General features: G+C 40.6%; 1 protein-coding gene across 1 annotated transcript in view; it reads left to right on the forward strand.

Annotated features, from left to right (window-relative positions):
- Positions 1 to 14,092, forward strand: part of LOC124043719 (E3 ubiquitin-protein ligase MYCBP2-like) — a 320,564-nt gene that overhangs the window by 55,865 nt on the left and 250,607 nt on the right. The window contains 5 exon segments of the mRNA XM_046362606.1: positions 1,069 to 1,265; positions 9,937 to 10,179; positions 10,868 to 10,939; positions 11,349 to 11,448; positions 12,057 to 12,130. Of these exon segments, the coding sequence (XP_046218562.1) occupies positions 1,069 to 1,265; positions 9,937 to 10,179; positions 10,868 to 10,939; positions 11,349 to 11,448; positions 12,057 to 12,130 (686 nt within the window).

The following is a 14,092-nucleotide window of genomic DNA, read 5'->3' on the forward strand; positions in this document are numbered from 1 at the left end:
GTTGAGTGTAATAGTTTCTACAGTGCTGCTATTCGGGGGCTAGCTGGCTAGCTAGCAGTGTTGATTACGTTACGTTGCGTTAAAAGAACGACAATAGCTGGCTAGCTAACCTAGAAAATCGCTCTAGACTACACAATTATCTTTGATACACAGACGGCTATGTAGCTAGCTATGTAGCTAGCTACGATCAAACAAATCAAACCGTTGTGCTTTAAAGAAATGAAATGAAAAATGTGATACTACCTGTGGAGCGAAGCGGAATGCGACCGGGTTGTTGAGTGCGGAAGTTCTATTCAGTAGACGTTGGCTAGCTGTTGGCTAGCTAGCAGTGTCTCCTACGTTAAGGACGACAAATAGCTGGCTAGCTAACCTCGGTAAATTAAGATAATCACTCTAAGACTACACGCTCTAAACTAAACAATTATCTTGGATACGAAGACAGCAAAGACAACTATGTAGCTAGCTAACACTACACTAATCAAGTCGTTGAGTGTAATAGTTTCTACAGTGCTGCTATTCGGTAGACGGTGGACGTTTGCAAAACAGTTTTCAGCTATGCTAACATCATTGCAAAATAGTTTTCTAATGATCAATTAGTCTTTTAAAATGATTAACTTGGATTAGCTAACACAACGTGCCATTGGAACACAGGAGTGATGGTTGCTGATAATGGGCCTCTGTACGCCTCTTGATATTCCATTCAAAATCAGCCGTTTGCAGCTACAATAGTCATTTACAACATTAACAATGACTACACTGTGTTTCTGATCAATTTGATATTTTAATGTACAAAAAATGTGCTTTTCTTTCAAAAAGGATATTACTAAATGACCCTAACCTTTTGAACGGTAGTGTATACACAGTATATTTACAGAGCTCTAATACTTGCAGATACATTGCATGGGCAGACACACACAATGCATGTATACACAGATGCAAACACAAATGGACCAAGACACAGAGGCATGCACACAAACACACACTCGCACGCACTTGTGCAGACACAGGTAAACACACACACATTTGCAGACATACTGGCCCTCTTAACTCTCTATATCCTCCCTACAGAGTCTCTGTTCCAACTGCTGCTGGAGACAACAGTGCGCAGCACGGGGATGAACGACCCTACTGGGCAGGCCCTCACCGCCCTGTCCTGTGCCTGCCTCTTCAGCCTGGTGGTGTCCTGGGGAGACACGGGCAAGACCCTGCAGGCCGTCTCCGCCATCCTCACCAACAACGGCAGTCATGCCTGCCAGACTATCCAGGTGAGACGACGCTGTGTCACAACTCGAAACGATTCAACACACTTCCCCACTCAGGTTAGACTTGTTAAACCTGCTCCACACCACCAGACTGTCTCAAGGCAGCAGCATCTGGGCTCTGAAAGGAGAGCAGAAATTACTTTGGAGAAAATGTCAAGCTTCTGTTTTCCACCCTCTTATGTTACCCCGCCCGCATTCTTCCGGCCATTAATTTTAGAATATTTGTGTGTTTGTGTATGTACATTATTTTCTGTTTGAGTGATACTGTTTGTGTGTGTGCATTTGTCTGTCTGTAACTATGTTTATCCAACCTTCTAATTCGAATAAAGTCATGCCATATAAAAGTATATCACCACAGGTGTGATGAAAACAGCAAGTGTCGATACAATTCTGTAAATGTCAACAGACGATTTGTTGGTTCGGCATGGTGGGATCCTTGTGTTGGAGTTAATTATGCGACCATTGCGATGGAAACGGTTTTGTGCGCAAATACTTTTAGAATAACCATGTCAATGTCAACATGCAGTTATGAGATGCTATGTTGTATGGTTTTCCCACTGTGACCTGAAAATCATGCTCAGTTTTTTAGGCTACAGATTAAATAAATTGTGATTTTTAACTTCACAGGGTGGTAAAAGTGCACGGTGTCGTGGAAATTTCCTCTATTTACCAAATCATGAGTGCAAACCACACACAAGTCAGAGTTAGTTATCAAAGTCCATCTTTAATTATATGAGCTCTATCACAACCCTGTGACTCTCAGATCAATTCAGTGTCTATCAATGAATTCTCTGAGAGCCCCTTCTACATTGCAACTGAGATCCTTTAATTGCAAAAAACACACATAGTCAGACAGCATAGACATAATAAATCGTTCAGCTTTATCTCCTTACTCAAACCCAGAATCATAAACCAACCCTCCATATCAACAGGCGTATATCAAATTGTCATTTAGATACAACCAATTCTAAATACAACCAATCCTGGACAAGCTCACGGGGAGCATAGAATGATTCCAGACACTGCCATCCTCCTCTCCCCGATGGGAAAAGTAGTGAGTGACTGGCACACAGACACAGTGGAGCAAAAGATATCTTTACACATGACACCTTGACCTCTCCCCTCTCTGCGGCCCATGCAACTTAGTCTTGACATAGAACCGATAACTGCCAATGGCCACCACTATAGTACAACAAAATACATTCTTATGAGAAATAACTTATAAGCATATGATGAATATTAAACATCTTACCTATGTTACCAACCAATTCTGATTATTCCCCACAACGGGGATGAGTTTGATGCTCCTTTTCCCAAAACTATGTGAATTGGTCTTGTGTAGCAACACTTTAAATTTAGTTTTTTACATTGGATAAAAGTAGAGACTGTGCTAGAAAATGGTTTATCACTCCAGTTGAGGAATGATGAGAAAGTAATTCTGATTTGAAAGTTGATAAACTTGAAACCCCACTTTTTCGAAAATGGCCTTTGAATGTTTTGGTACACCTACTGGAGAGCTCCTCTTTGTCTACACCCATTCAGCATCGTTCATGCCCTCTAAAGCCTTATCCCCACCCATGTCTTTAATGATTCACAGTTTTCCACCAAATATTTCAAGACAAAGTGGTGAAAGTAGAGGAACTTTATCTAGTCCTTGGCCTATATCCTAATCTGACTTTGGTGCAGGTCATGCTATTCTTCACATTACTCTCTGGTAAACACACACTATCAAATAAAATGTTTATTTGTAACATGCACAGGATACAGAAGGTGTAAACAGTACAATGGTTACTTGCATAGTGGAGTCTTGTTTAGACATCTAGACATTGTTTAGACATCTAGCTAGCTAAACAATGAACCATATTCCCAACTCTAATGAACATCCAACTTTCTAGAGCTCCTACACAGATCATACACGTAACATTAGCTACTGAGCCAGCCAGCTAACGTTAGCTAACAGTACGCACTAACTTGCAATGATAACGATTTTCCGGCAAAATTTGAAACGTAAAGTTGAAATTTTACATTAACTTAGGTTGGAGTCATTAACTCGTTTTTCAACCACTCCACAAGTCGGTTAGGACATCTACTTTGTGCATGACACAAGTAATTTTTCAACAATTGTTTATAGACAGATTATTTAACTTATAATTCCCTATCACAATTCCAGTGGGTCAGAGGTTTACATACACGAAGTTGACTGTACCTTTAAACAGCGTGAAATTCCAGAAAATGTCATGGCTTTAGAAGCATCTGATAGGCTAATTGACATCATTTGAGTTAATTGGGGTGTACCTGTGGATGTATTTCAAGGCCTACCTTCAAACTCAGTGCCTCTTTGCTTGACATCATGGGAAAATCAAAAGAATTCAGCCAACACATCAGAAAAGAATTGTAGAACTCTACAAGTCTGGTTCATCCTTGAGAGCAATTTACCACACTCACCTGTACAAACAATAGTACGCAAGTATAAACACCATGGCACCATGCTGCCGTCATACCGCTCAGGAAGGAGACTCATTCTGTCTCCTACTTTCTTGCAAAAAGTGCAAGTCAATCCCAGAACAACATCAAAGGACCTTGTGAAGATGCTGGAGGAAACGGGTACAAAAGTATCTCTATCCACAGTAAACGAGTCCTATATCGACATAACCTGAAAGGCTGCTCAGCAAGGAAGAAGCCACTGCTCCAAAACCGGCATAAAAAGCCAGTCTACGATTTGCAACTGCACATGGGGACAAAGATCATACGTTTTGGAGCAATGTCCTCCTGTCTGATGAAACAAAAATAGAACTGTTTAGCTATAATGACCTTTGTTATGCTTGCAAGCTGAAGAACACCATCCCAACCACGAAGTACTGGGGTGGCAGCATGTTGTGGGGGTTCTTTGCTGCAGGAGGGACTGGTGCATTTCATAAAATAATTGGCATCATGCGGTGGGAAAATTAAGTGCATATATTGATGCAACGGCTCAAGACATCAGTCAGAAATTTGAAGCTTGGTCGCAAATGGGTCTGCCAAATGGACAATGACCACAAGCATACTTCCAAAGTTGTGGCAAAATGGTTTAACTTGTTATGGCTGCAGACTACCATTGAAAATAGAGGGCGCCAAATTCAAACCACAGAAATCTCATAATTACAATTCTTAAAACATACATGTGTTTTATAGCATTTTAAAGTTAATCTTGTTGTCGGATTTCAAATATGCTTTTCAGCAAAAGCACTACAAACCATTGTTAGGTTTCCACCAAACCACAATAAGCACAGCCATTTTCCAGCTAAATATAGCATTCACAAAAAGCAGAAATAGAGAAAATGAATCACTAACCTTGAATTATCTTCATCAGATGACACTCTTAGGACTTCATGTTACACAACACATGCATGTTTCGTTTGATAAAGTTAATATTTATATAAAAAAAATCTGAGTTTACATTTGTGTCTTAGATTCACTAGTTCGAGTGATTTTGCATAGCCACATTGTTTCAACAGAAATACTCATCATAAATATAGATGATATACCTCTCCTTAATGCAACCGCTGTGTCAGATTTCAAAAAAGGTTTACGGAAAAAGCAACATATGCAATAATCTGAGAAGGAGCTCAGAACGGTAGCCAAATTGGCTGCCATGTTGGAGTCAACAGAAACCAGAAAATACATGATAAATGTTTCCTTACCGTTGAACTTCATCAGAATGCAGTCTCAGGAATCCCAGGTCCACAATAAATGCTTGATTTGTTCGAATATGTCTTATGTCCAAATAGCTACTTTGGTTAGCACGTTTGGTAAACAATTCTAAAGTCACAAATCCCGTCCACTATAAAGTGACAATATCCAAAAGGTCCATAACAGTCAGTAGAAACATGTCAAACGATGTACTGAATCAATCTATAGAATGTTGTTTACATATTTTGAATAACATTCTAACCGGAGAATTAGAATGACTTCAGATCCCTTGTGAACGCGCATGGTGAAAGCACGGTCAACTCGTGTCAGTGGTGACTATTTCCTGTCTCATTCGACCCCCCCCTTCACATTAGTCATCAGACAAAGTTCTATTGACTTTTGACATCTAGTGGAAGGCGCAGGAAGTGAAAACTCATCCATATCTCGATGTAATTTCAATGAGAGCTTGGTTGAAAATCTGCCACCCCCAGACAAAATACAAACAGGAAGTGGAATTTCCCAGGTTTTTGCCTGCAATATGAGTTCTGTTATACTCACAGACATAATTCAAACAGTTTTTAGAAACTTCAGTGTTTTCTATCCAATACTACTAATAATATGCATATATTAGCAACTGAGACTGAGGAGCTGGCCGTTAACAATGGGCAACTTTTCATCCAAGCTACTCAATACTGACAGCCCTGCAGCCATAAAAAGTTAAGGACAGCAAAATCAAGGTATTGGAGTAGGCCATCACAAAGCCCTGACAAGTTGTAGACAGATTGAACTGAAAAGCTTGTGTGAGCAAGGAGGCCTACAAACCTGCCTCAGTCACATCAGCTCTGTTGGGTGAACTTTGACCCATTCCTACTAACTTATTGTGGGAAGCTTGTGGAAGGCTACCTGAAACATTTGACCCAAGTTAAACAATTTAACTGTAATGCTACCAAATACTAATTGAGTGTATGTAAACTTCTGACCCACTGGGAATGTGATGAAATAAATAAAAGCTGAAATAAATTATTCTCTCTACTATTATTCTGACATTTCCTAACTGACCTAAATAGGAATTATTACTAGGATTAAATGTCAGGAATTGTGAAAAATGGAGTTTAAATGTATTTGGCTAAGGTGTATGTAAACGTCTCCGACTTCAACTGAAATGGCTACCTAACTTCAACTGAAATGGCTACCTAATGGTGTTCCGAACACTTGACCTAATTTTAGCTCCAAAAAAATGCAATTCTTCCAGTTCAACTGGTAGATATTAATACCATTGTAAAGCACAATTTCTTCCCTTTCCAGCAAGATCAATGACGAGACATCCACGCGACCTGTCTCTGCATGATTGAAGGCAATGGAGCTCTGCCGGGTCTTTTTAAAAATGGCGGTGTGGAAGCGAAGGCTACTGAGTGATAGTGATAGGGGAAGATGTGTCGTGTTGGGAAACTGCTTTTTTCACCCGTACTTAAAATGTCAAAACACTAAAGTGTTTATAATGTCTCATTACATACCTATTTGAAGGTTTGTGTCGAATTTGAATAGGGGTCTTATTTTCAGAAGTAAGCAGCGGCTGTCACTGCTTTTGAGCGTCACGATGGCATGCAGTAAAGAAAAATACACTTGATTTAAATTTGAATGAATTCACATGTAATTAACTTTACACTCACCATTGATAATGTCTTGATACATATATACATTTAAATATGAGTTACACAAAGTAGAGAACTTTATTTTCAGAAGGGATGTACAGTGGGGAGAACAAGTATTTGAGTGGGCCACAATGGGCCAAAATTCCTGCTGCAGTGTGTGTAAACCTGGTCAAGAACTTCAGGAAGCATATGATCTCTGTAATTGCAAACAAATGTTTCTGTATCAAATATTAAGTTCTGCTTTTCTGATGTATCAAATACTTATGTCATGCAATAAAATGCAAATTAATTACTTAAAAATCATACAATGTGATTTTCTGGATTTTTGTTTTAGATTCCGTCTCTCACAGTTGAAGTGTACCTATGATAAAAATTACAGACCTCTACATGCTTTGTATGTAGGGAAAACCTGCAAAATTGGCAGTGTATCAAATACTTGTTCTCCCCACTGTATGTGATTCTGTTCAGAGAGAGATTAAGGAATATGTTGCTTTTGTTTAATGTTGATGAACGAAGCATGCAAATGATTAGGGTTAATATTACAATTTCCAATCACATGGGAGAAATACTTTTATAAACCACTAAATGTTTTACTGTATAAAGCAACAGTGTTAAAATAAAAAAAGATTTGAAACGGTAACACCAACTCAACTCTTGTCAACTACACTGAGTATATAAGAACACCTGCTCTTTCCCTGAAATATGTAATCCAACATAATGTTATTGCATGGAAATGATATCCACATTTGTGTGTCCATTTTCTTTGCACTATCTTAATAAAGTATGTTGCATGAACACAAAAAAACCCTCATTTAATTGTATTATGACAGGAAATGTCTGGAAAGGGAAAGGCCCAACAAGAGCCCAAGAAACCGTACCACTACACCCCCGAACAGCTACAGGAGGTGAAGGCAGGGAAGAGCCTTAGGGAGGTGGCTCGTGCCTCCTGTTGCTACCTGTTTACAGGGAAGCCAATGGTCCAAAAACGTTCCACAGCGTTCATATAGTAACTATTGCAGTATGGTGACGTGCTGTCTTTTTAAAGAGTCCCGTTCATTTTCTTTAGCTATGCACAATCAAGAGCAGAAAGAGAGGCACACAGGAATGTTGCGTCTAAATTTTGGTTAGAGCATGTGATTTGCGAAGTTTAATAGAATTTAGGACATGCGTTACTGACATGCATGTGAGATTTCACAATTATTAAACCCACAACTGTCCTGAATAGGTTGGCACAGCAAACGTGATAGCAAAAAAAGAAAGCTCTTTGTGAGAAGGTGACTGGTTTGCTTGTGTAAATGCAGGTCAGAGGATGGTATTCTTCTTAAGATTCTGAACATCAGTCTTATGGAATTCATTGATTGAGTCAATGTTTATTGATGACCAAATTGACATTAGCACCTTACTCCTGAAAAATGTTTACTATTACCAATACTAATATTAAAACTAATGTTCATTTAAATCATGAATTATGAAGTGTATATGGTTAAGCATGTTTTTAATTTGCAAGAGAAGCGTTAACCCCTGGTGGAATGACGCTGCACTCCACACAATGAATTGCATTGTGTGCCGTATGTTACGTTGGTACACATCACAATGTAACGTACAGCATCAGAGGTACGTGTTTCATCTTTTCTCGAATACTTTTGGTCCATTACCTTGTCAATCAACGCTTGAATAGAAACAGCTTACACCCCTGATTTTAATGCCAACACAGTCGCTACAGCCTCGTTTAAATGTCGCGGTTACGCAAAATGTGTATGGAACACCGTTTGGTAGCAATAATATCTGAAGATTTAGCTAGACTCTTACCAGTATTCATGGATGAATGCTTCTCCCTCCATCGATGCCATGTTTGCCCTTTAGTTTGAAGATGTAATCCAGAGTGTTTTATACAACAGCCTTATTTCTGTGTTCTCTTTTTGGATTAGCTTTGCATTTGGCAATCTCTGCTTCCACCGGGCATTCCACCGATTTACAAACTCAGTCAACTTCCTCCGTGACAACGACACTGTTTCTTCCACACCATTGTCACCAGAAGACTCTACAATATCTAGTTCAATGAAAATGTTAGGCCAAAGAAGTTGGGCACTGATGTTGTGCGATTAGCCTGGCTCACAGTTGGCGGCATTAAATTCATCCCAAAGGTGTTCGCTGGGATTGAGGTCAGGTCTCTGTTCAGGCCAGTAAAGTTATTCCACACACACACATCTCGACAAACCATTTCTGAATGGACCTTGCTTTGTGCACAGGGGCGTTGTCATGCTGAAACAGGAAAGGGCCTTCCCCAAACTTGCCACAAATTTGGAAAAACAGCCCCAGATCATTGTTCCTACTCCACCAAACTTTACATTGGGCACTTGTACATTGGTGCAGGTAGTGTTCTCCTGGCATCCGCCAAACACAGATTCGTCCATCAGACTGCCTGATGGTGTATCGTGATTCATCAGACGCGTTTCAACTGCTCCGGAGTCCAATGGAGGTGAGCTTTACACCACTCCAGCCGACGCTTGGCATTGCGCATGGTGATCTTAGGCTTGTGTACGGCTGCTTGGCCATGGAAACCTATTTCATGGAGCTCCCAACTAACAGTTATTGTGCTGATGTTGCTTCTAGAGGCAGTTTGGAACTCACTAGTGAGTGTTGCAACCGAGGACAGACAATTTTTACGCTCCACACGCTTCAGCACTCGGTGGTCCCATTCAGTGAGCTTGTGTGGCCTACCACTTCGCGGCTGAGCCGTTGTTGCTCCTAGACATTTCCACTTCACAATAACAGCATTTACAGTTGACGGGCAACTCTAGCAGGGCAGAAATTTGACAAACTGACTTGTTGGATGGGTGGCATCCTGTCACTGAGCTCTTTAGTAAGGCCATTCTACCGGCAATGTTTGACTTTTAAGATTGTATTGCTGTGTTCTCGATATTATACACCTGTCAGCAGCTGGTGTGGCTGAAATGGCCAAATCCACTAGTTTGAAGGTGTGTCCATACTTTTGTGTATATATAGTGTAGGTTCTGATTTTTTTGGGGCTTATTTTGAGCAGAATTTGTCTACATTTTTATGTTCACTAATATAACGTGGGGCTAATTCACCTGAAGAAGAGAAATGAAAACACATTAGCTAGATTGCTTACTCTAAATATAATAGAATCAGAATGTGTTTTTCTCAAGTAAAAGGGTTGCAAATTGCGACTACGTTTTCGGCACTCTGGAGCCCTGATATCAAACCGGACCTTTCTACCAAACACTCCACAGTCAAGAAAAGCCAAAACAGTCCACTTCATAGTCTCCCATTTTTATTACAGTTCACTTCCATTAATTCTCTCCCCCCCCCCCCCACACTCTTCGTCCCAGGTGCCGACCATTCTGAATGCGCTACAGAGGAGCGTGCAGGCTGTGCTGGTGGGCAAGATCCAGATCCAGGACTGGTTCGGCAACGGCATCAAGCGGGTGGCGCTGATGAACAAGTGGGTGTTGAAGGAGGTGACGATCGACGAGGATGAGCGCTGCCTGCTGCAGACCGATGGCTCCTTCCTCTACCTGCTCTGCAAGGACGGCCTCTACAAAGTGGGCTCCGGCTACAGCGGCACTGTCAGGGTACGTGGGGTGTAGGAAGGTGGGTTGGTGTGTGTGTGCGTGTACGTGAAAGAGCGTATATGCTACCTGCTCTGCAAGGACGGCCTCTACAAAGTGGGCTCCGGCTACAGAAGTGACACATCATTGCTCACTGCAGGCATAGTCATCATAGTTTCTTTGCCAGTTTATATAGAAAGGTTTTTAAAACCATTTTTGTAACGCAATAGTCTTCCACAGCAACAATGGTTTTATGACTCTGTCCTGCTCCTTTTAAATATAATTTGCTTGTTGAAGTGAAAAGTAGATTACAGCACATACTAATTAAGACTTCATCATACCTAAATTCTTACAAAGCATTGTGTTTTCCTTCCATTGACTTTTGATCACATAGCCATAAGTTGAGTGAGAATTTAAACATTTCAAACACATTTCTCATAGGCAAATGTTCCAGTTACTGCCCCAGTTGGTTGATAAGAGGAGACTCTCCATAATAGCACTCTGCTGTACTAAAGTAGTAGATTAAATAAAATATTTGAAACTTCTCCCAGATTCCATAATTATTCCCTCATTTCTGAGGTTGATTGTTGATGCCACATAGTGCTGACAGTGGATCATACATCATTGAGGGAATATATTTGTGTCTTAACGTTTGGCTGTGCGTTTGTGGTTGCGCTCTAAAATTGGACCAATATGTGTGTTTGTATTCCAGGGCCATGTGTATAATTCCACATCACGCATCAGGAATCGGAAGGAGAAGAGATCGTGGTTGGGTTTTGCTCAGGTAACTTAACCTCATTCTTTTTATTTTATTTATTTATTAAAATTGACATCACAAGTAAGACTATAGGCAACGTGGAATTCTATTTCATTGCGAGTTATGGTTATGGTCTTGTACCATGCCGTTTGCTCACTGCATTGATTTGGATCACCCCCCATTTGACCCAATGCAGTAAAGGCTTGGGTCGATAATGATTCTGCTCCTACTGAAGACCTTTAGTGGATTAGAAAGGAATAGACATCTACCCCCAAAATAACGTTTATTGATGAAGCATTGTTTGTATTCCTTTGTCCTACACATTCAAACTCTGAGGGCTTGGTCAGGGTTGCTTTTGGGACAAATTGTGACATGCAGTCCTAAAAGTAGTGTATAAAAAAAAAAAAAAAAAAAAAGATTGATTGTGGTCATGCAGGGCTGCCTGTTGTACCGGGATATGAGTAACAACCACAGTACGTCGGCCATCAAGATCAACCCAGAGACTCTGGAGCATGAGGGAACCATCACCATGCCAGGTACATGACAACACACAGTAACACCTCCTTGTCCCCCATATTGTGTGTTATAATAAACAGGGCAAGGATTTCTTTCATGCACCTAATTTGTAAGCGTGCGCGCCTGGGGGTGTGTATTCTTAATTTTTGTAATCATCAGGTTACTTACTATTGTCAAGAACCAGTGAACGAGGCTTCTGAAACTAGATTTTATCTTGAGATTAACTTGGAAACATTTAATAATAATATTTAAGGCTCATAAAAAATTATTAGGGTCTTATAACCTGCTCACCCAGTGATTGACAATATACCCTTTATCATATCAATAATATACGCTAAAATAAGGCTTGTAACTACAATATTTCAATATTCCTGATTGAACAAAGTAGACAAATAGCCACAGGACAAAGATGGCTACATAGCTTTATCGATTCAATGTGCAGACAACACTTAAACACTGTCTGTTTTTACAGTATGCAAATTTAAGAGAAAATAATATGTTTATTTTAAAGGAAACGGATGCCAATCCACAACGTTTCGGCTGAATACCTTTGTCAAGAGCATGACAAATTAATCTCCTTATTCTTTGTATAAATGCACTCATCTTGCTCACTCTCTCCTCTCCATAGGCCTACAGGCAGACGGCCAGAACATAGTCTTCACTGACGGAGAGTACATCAACCAGATTGCTGCCTGCAAAGATGTGAGTCTCCTCATTCTCTCATACACATACTCCTACCTACCTACTCCAGGTGCGCTAAAGTTTTCTTCCATTCTTTTCTTCTTCTTGAGAGAGAGGAGTGGATAGGGCCAATACATACCAGCAACTCCCACTCCTTAAATGGTTACAAACCCAGTCTGAAGTCCTGTCTGAGATTTCTATTATATTATAATGTAGAGAGCTGCTGGCCCCGACAGAGATCATAACAGCATGGTCAGTATTTTTCATGCTGTGGCCGTGACCTTTTGTCATATATTGCGTTATTTTATGGCTGGTTTTGACACATAAATTAAGTGTCAAATCCTACCACACAAGGCAAAACATTCCATTACACCATAGCCTACTTGTCAACAGTAGGTTTATGTTATAACATTTTCTGAAATTTACCATAATAAAATATCATTGTAGTTATTCACATATTGATGTCAGACCCAAATGCTTTGTTTGCTGATATCTGTGATGAATGCAGGAGCAGATAATGGCTGCAGGAGGGGATGGCTGCCGTTTTACGGGTTCCTAACCAACCGTACTATTTTGGTAGTTTTTTGCAACTTATTTTGTACATACTATTGCTGCTACCATCTCTTATGACCGAAAAGACCGCAATTACTCACCTTGAACTGGACAAAGATTCTCTATAATGAGTCCGATGTGAAGGATATACTGCTTCCCGGAGACCAGGCCCAAATCCCTGTTATTCGTGTGAAGAAAAGACAGAAATACAGGGGGCGGAGATCAGGGTGCCTTGTGAGAATTCGTTGTCAGGTGGGTATAACCCGCTTCTAACATCCATTCTATTGAGCAACGTGCAATCATTGGAAAGTAAATTGAACATCCGTTTGAGATTGTCCCACCAACGGGACATTAAAAACGGTAATATCTTATGTTTCACGAGTCGTGGCTGAACGAGGGCACAAATAATATAGACCTGGCTGGGTTTTCCGTGCATCGGCAGGACGGAACAGGTACGTCTTGTAAGACGATGGGTGGGGATGTGTGTCTATTTGTCAATAACAGCTGGTGTGCGATGTCTAATATTAAATCATTGCTTGCCTGAAGGTAGAGTACCTCATGATAAGCTGTAGACCACACAATCTACCAAGAGTTTATCGATATTATTCGTAGCCATCTAATTACGACCACAAACCGATACTCAGCGAGCTATACATAAACAAACAGGAAAATGTTCATCCAGAAGCGGCGCTCCTTGTGGCCATTGTTAATTTTTACCCTGTTATTTAGAACCTGACGGACAACTATGAAAGCTCAAACCAAGTTTATTCACCCAAAGGGTCAGACAGCTGAACAGACAGACATGTTTCCACCAGCACAAGTGTATATATACCCCAATTTGGGTGCAGTCACCTCCTTCCCTCTAAACATTACGTCTTTATCGCTAGGCAGGAAGTTAAGTGATGCAGGCAATTAACTGTTCCTTCTCCATTATGACCTGACCTCGGCCCCCCACTCCTCATCTCTCCACCCTATCAGTGACTGCAACCATGCGATTGCTTTTCCTTTACTCAGTATATTCCAAGCTTAATTGCCTCCCCCATATACATTTCTCCCACAGATAACCATTAACTTCTGGTGCTGAAACCAGACTACAACACTCCATTTCCATAGGATATCTGATGATTTTAAAAATATTTCAAGTTTAGGAGTCAGAACCCATCACCGGGGACATTAATACAGGCAAACTTAATTCCGTTTTACCTCATTTCTACCAGCATTTCACGTGCAACTAGAGAAACAAAATTCTAGACCGCACACACAGAAGCTTACAAAGCTCTCCCTCGCGCTCCATTTTGCAAATCTGACCATAATTCTACCCTCTTGATTCCTGTTTTCAAGCAAAAACTACAGCAGGACGTACCAGTGACTCACTCAATACGGAAGTGGTCAGATGATGCTACGCTACAGGACTTTTTTGCTAGCACAGAC

This window comes from Oncorhynchus gorbuscha, linkage group LG09 (genome assembly GCF_021184085.1).
Source record: "Oncorhynchus gorbuscha isolate QuinsamMale2020 ecotype Even-year linkage group LG09, OgorEven_v1.0, whole genome shotgun sequence".
NCBI lineage: Eukaryota > Metazoa > Chordata > Actinopteri > Salmoniformes > Salmonidae > Oncorhynchus > Oncorhynchus gorbuscha.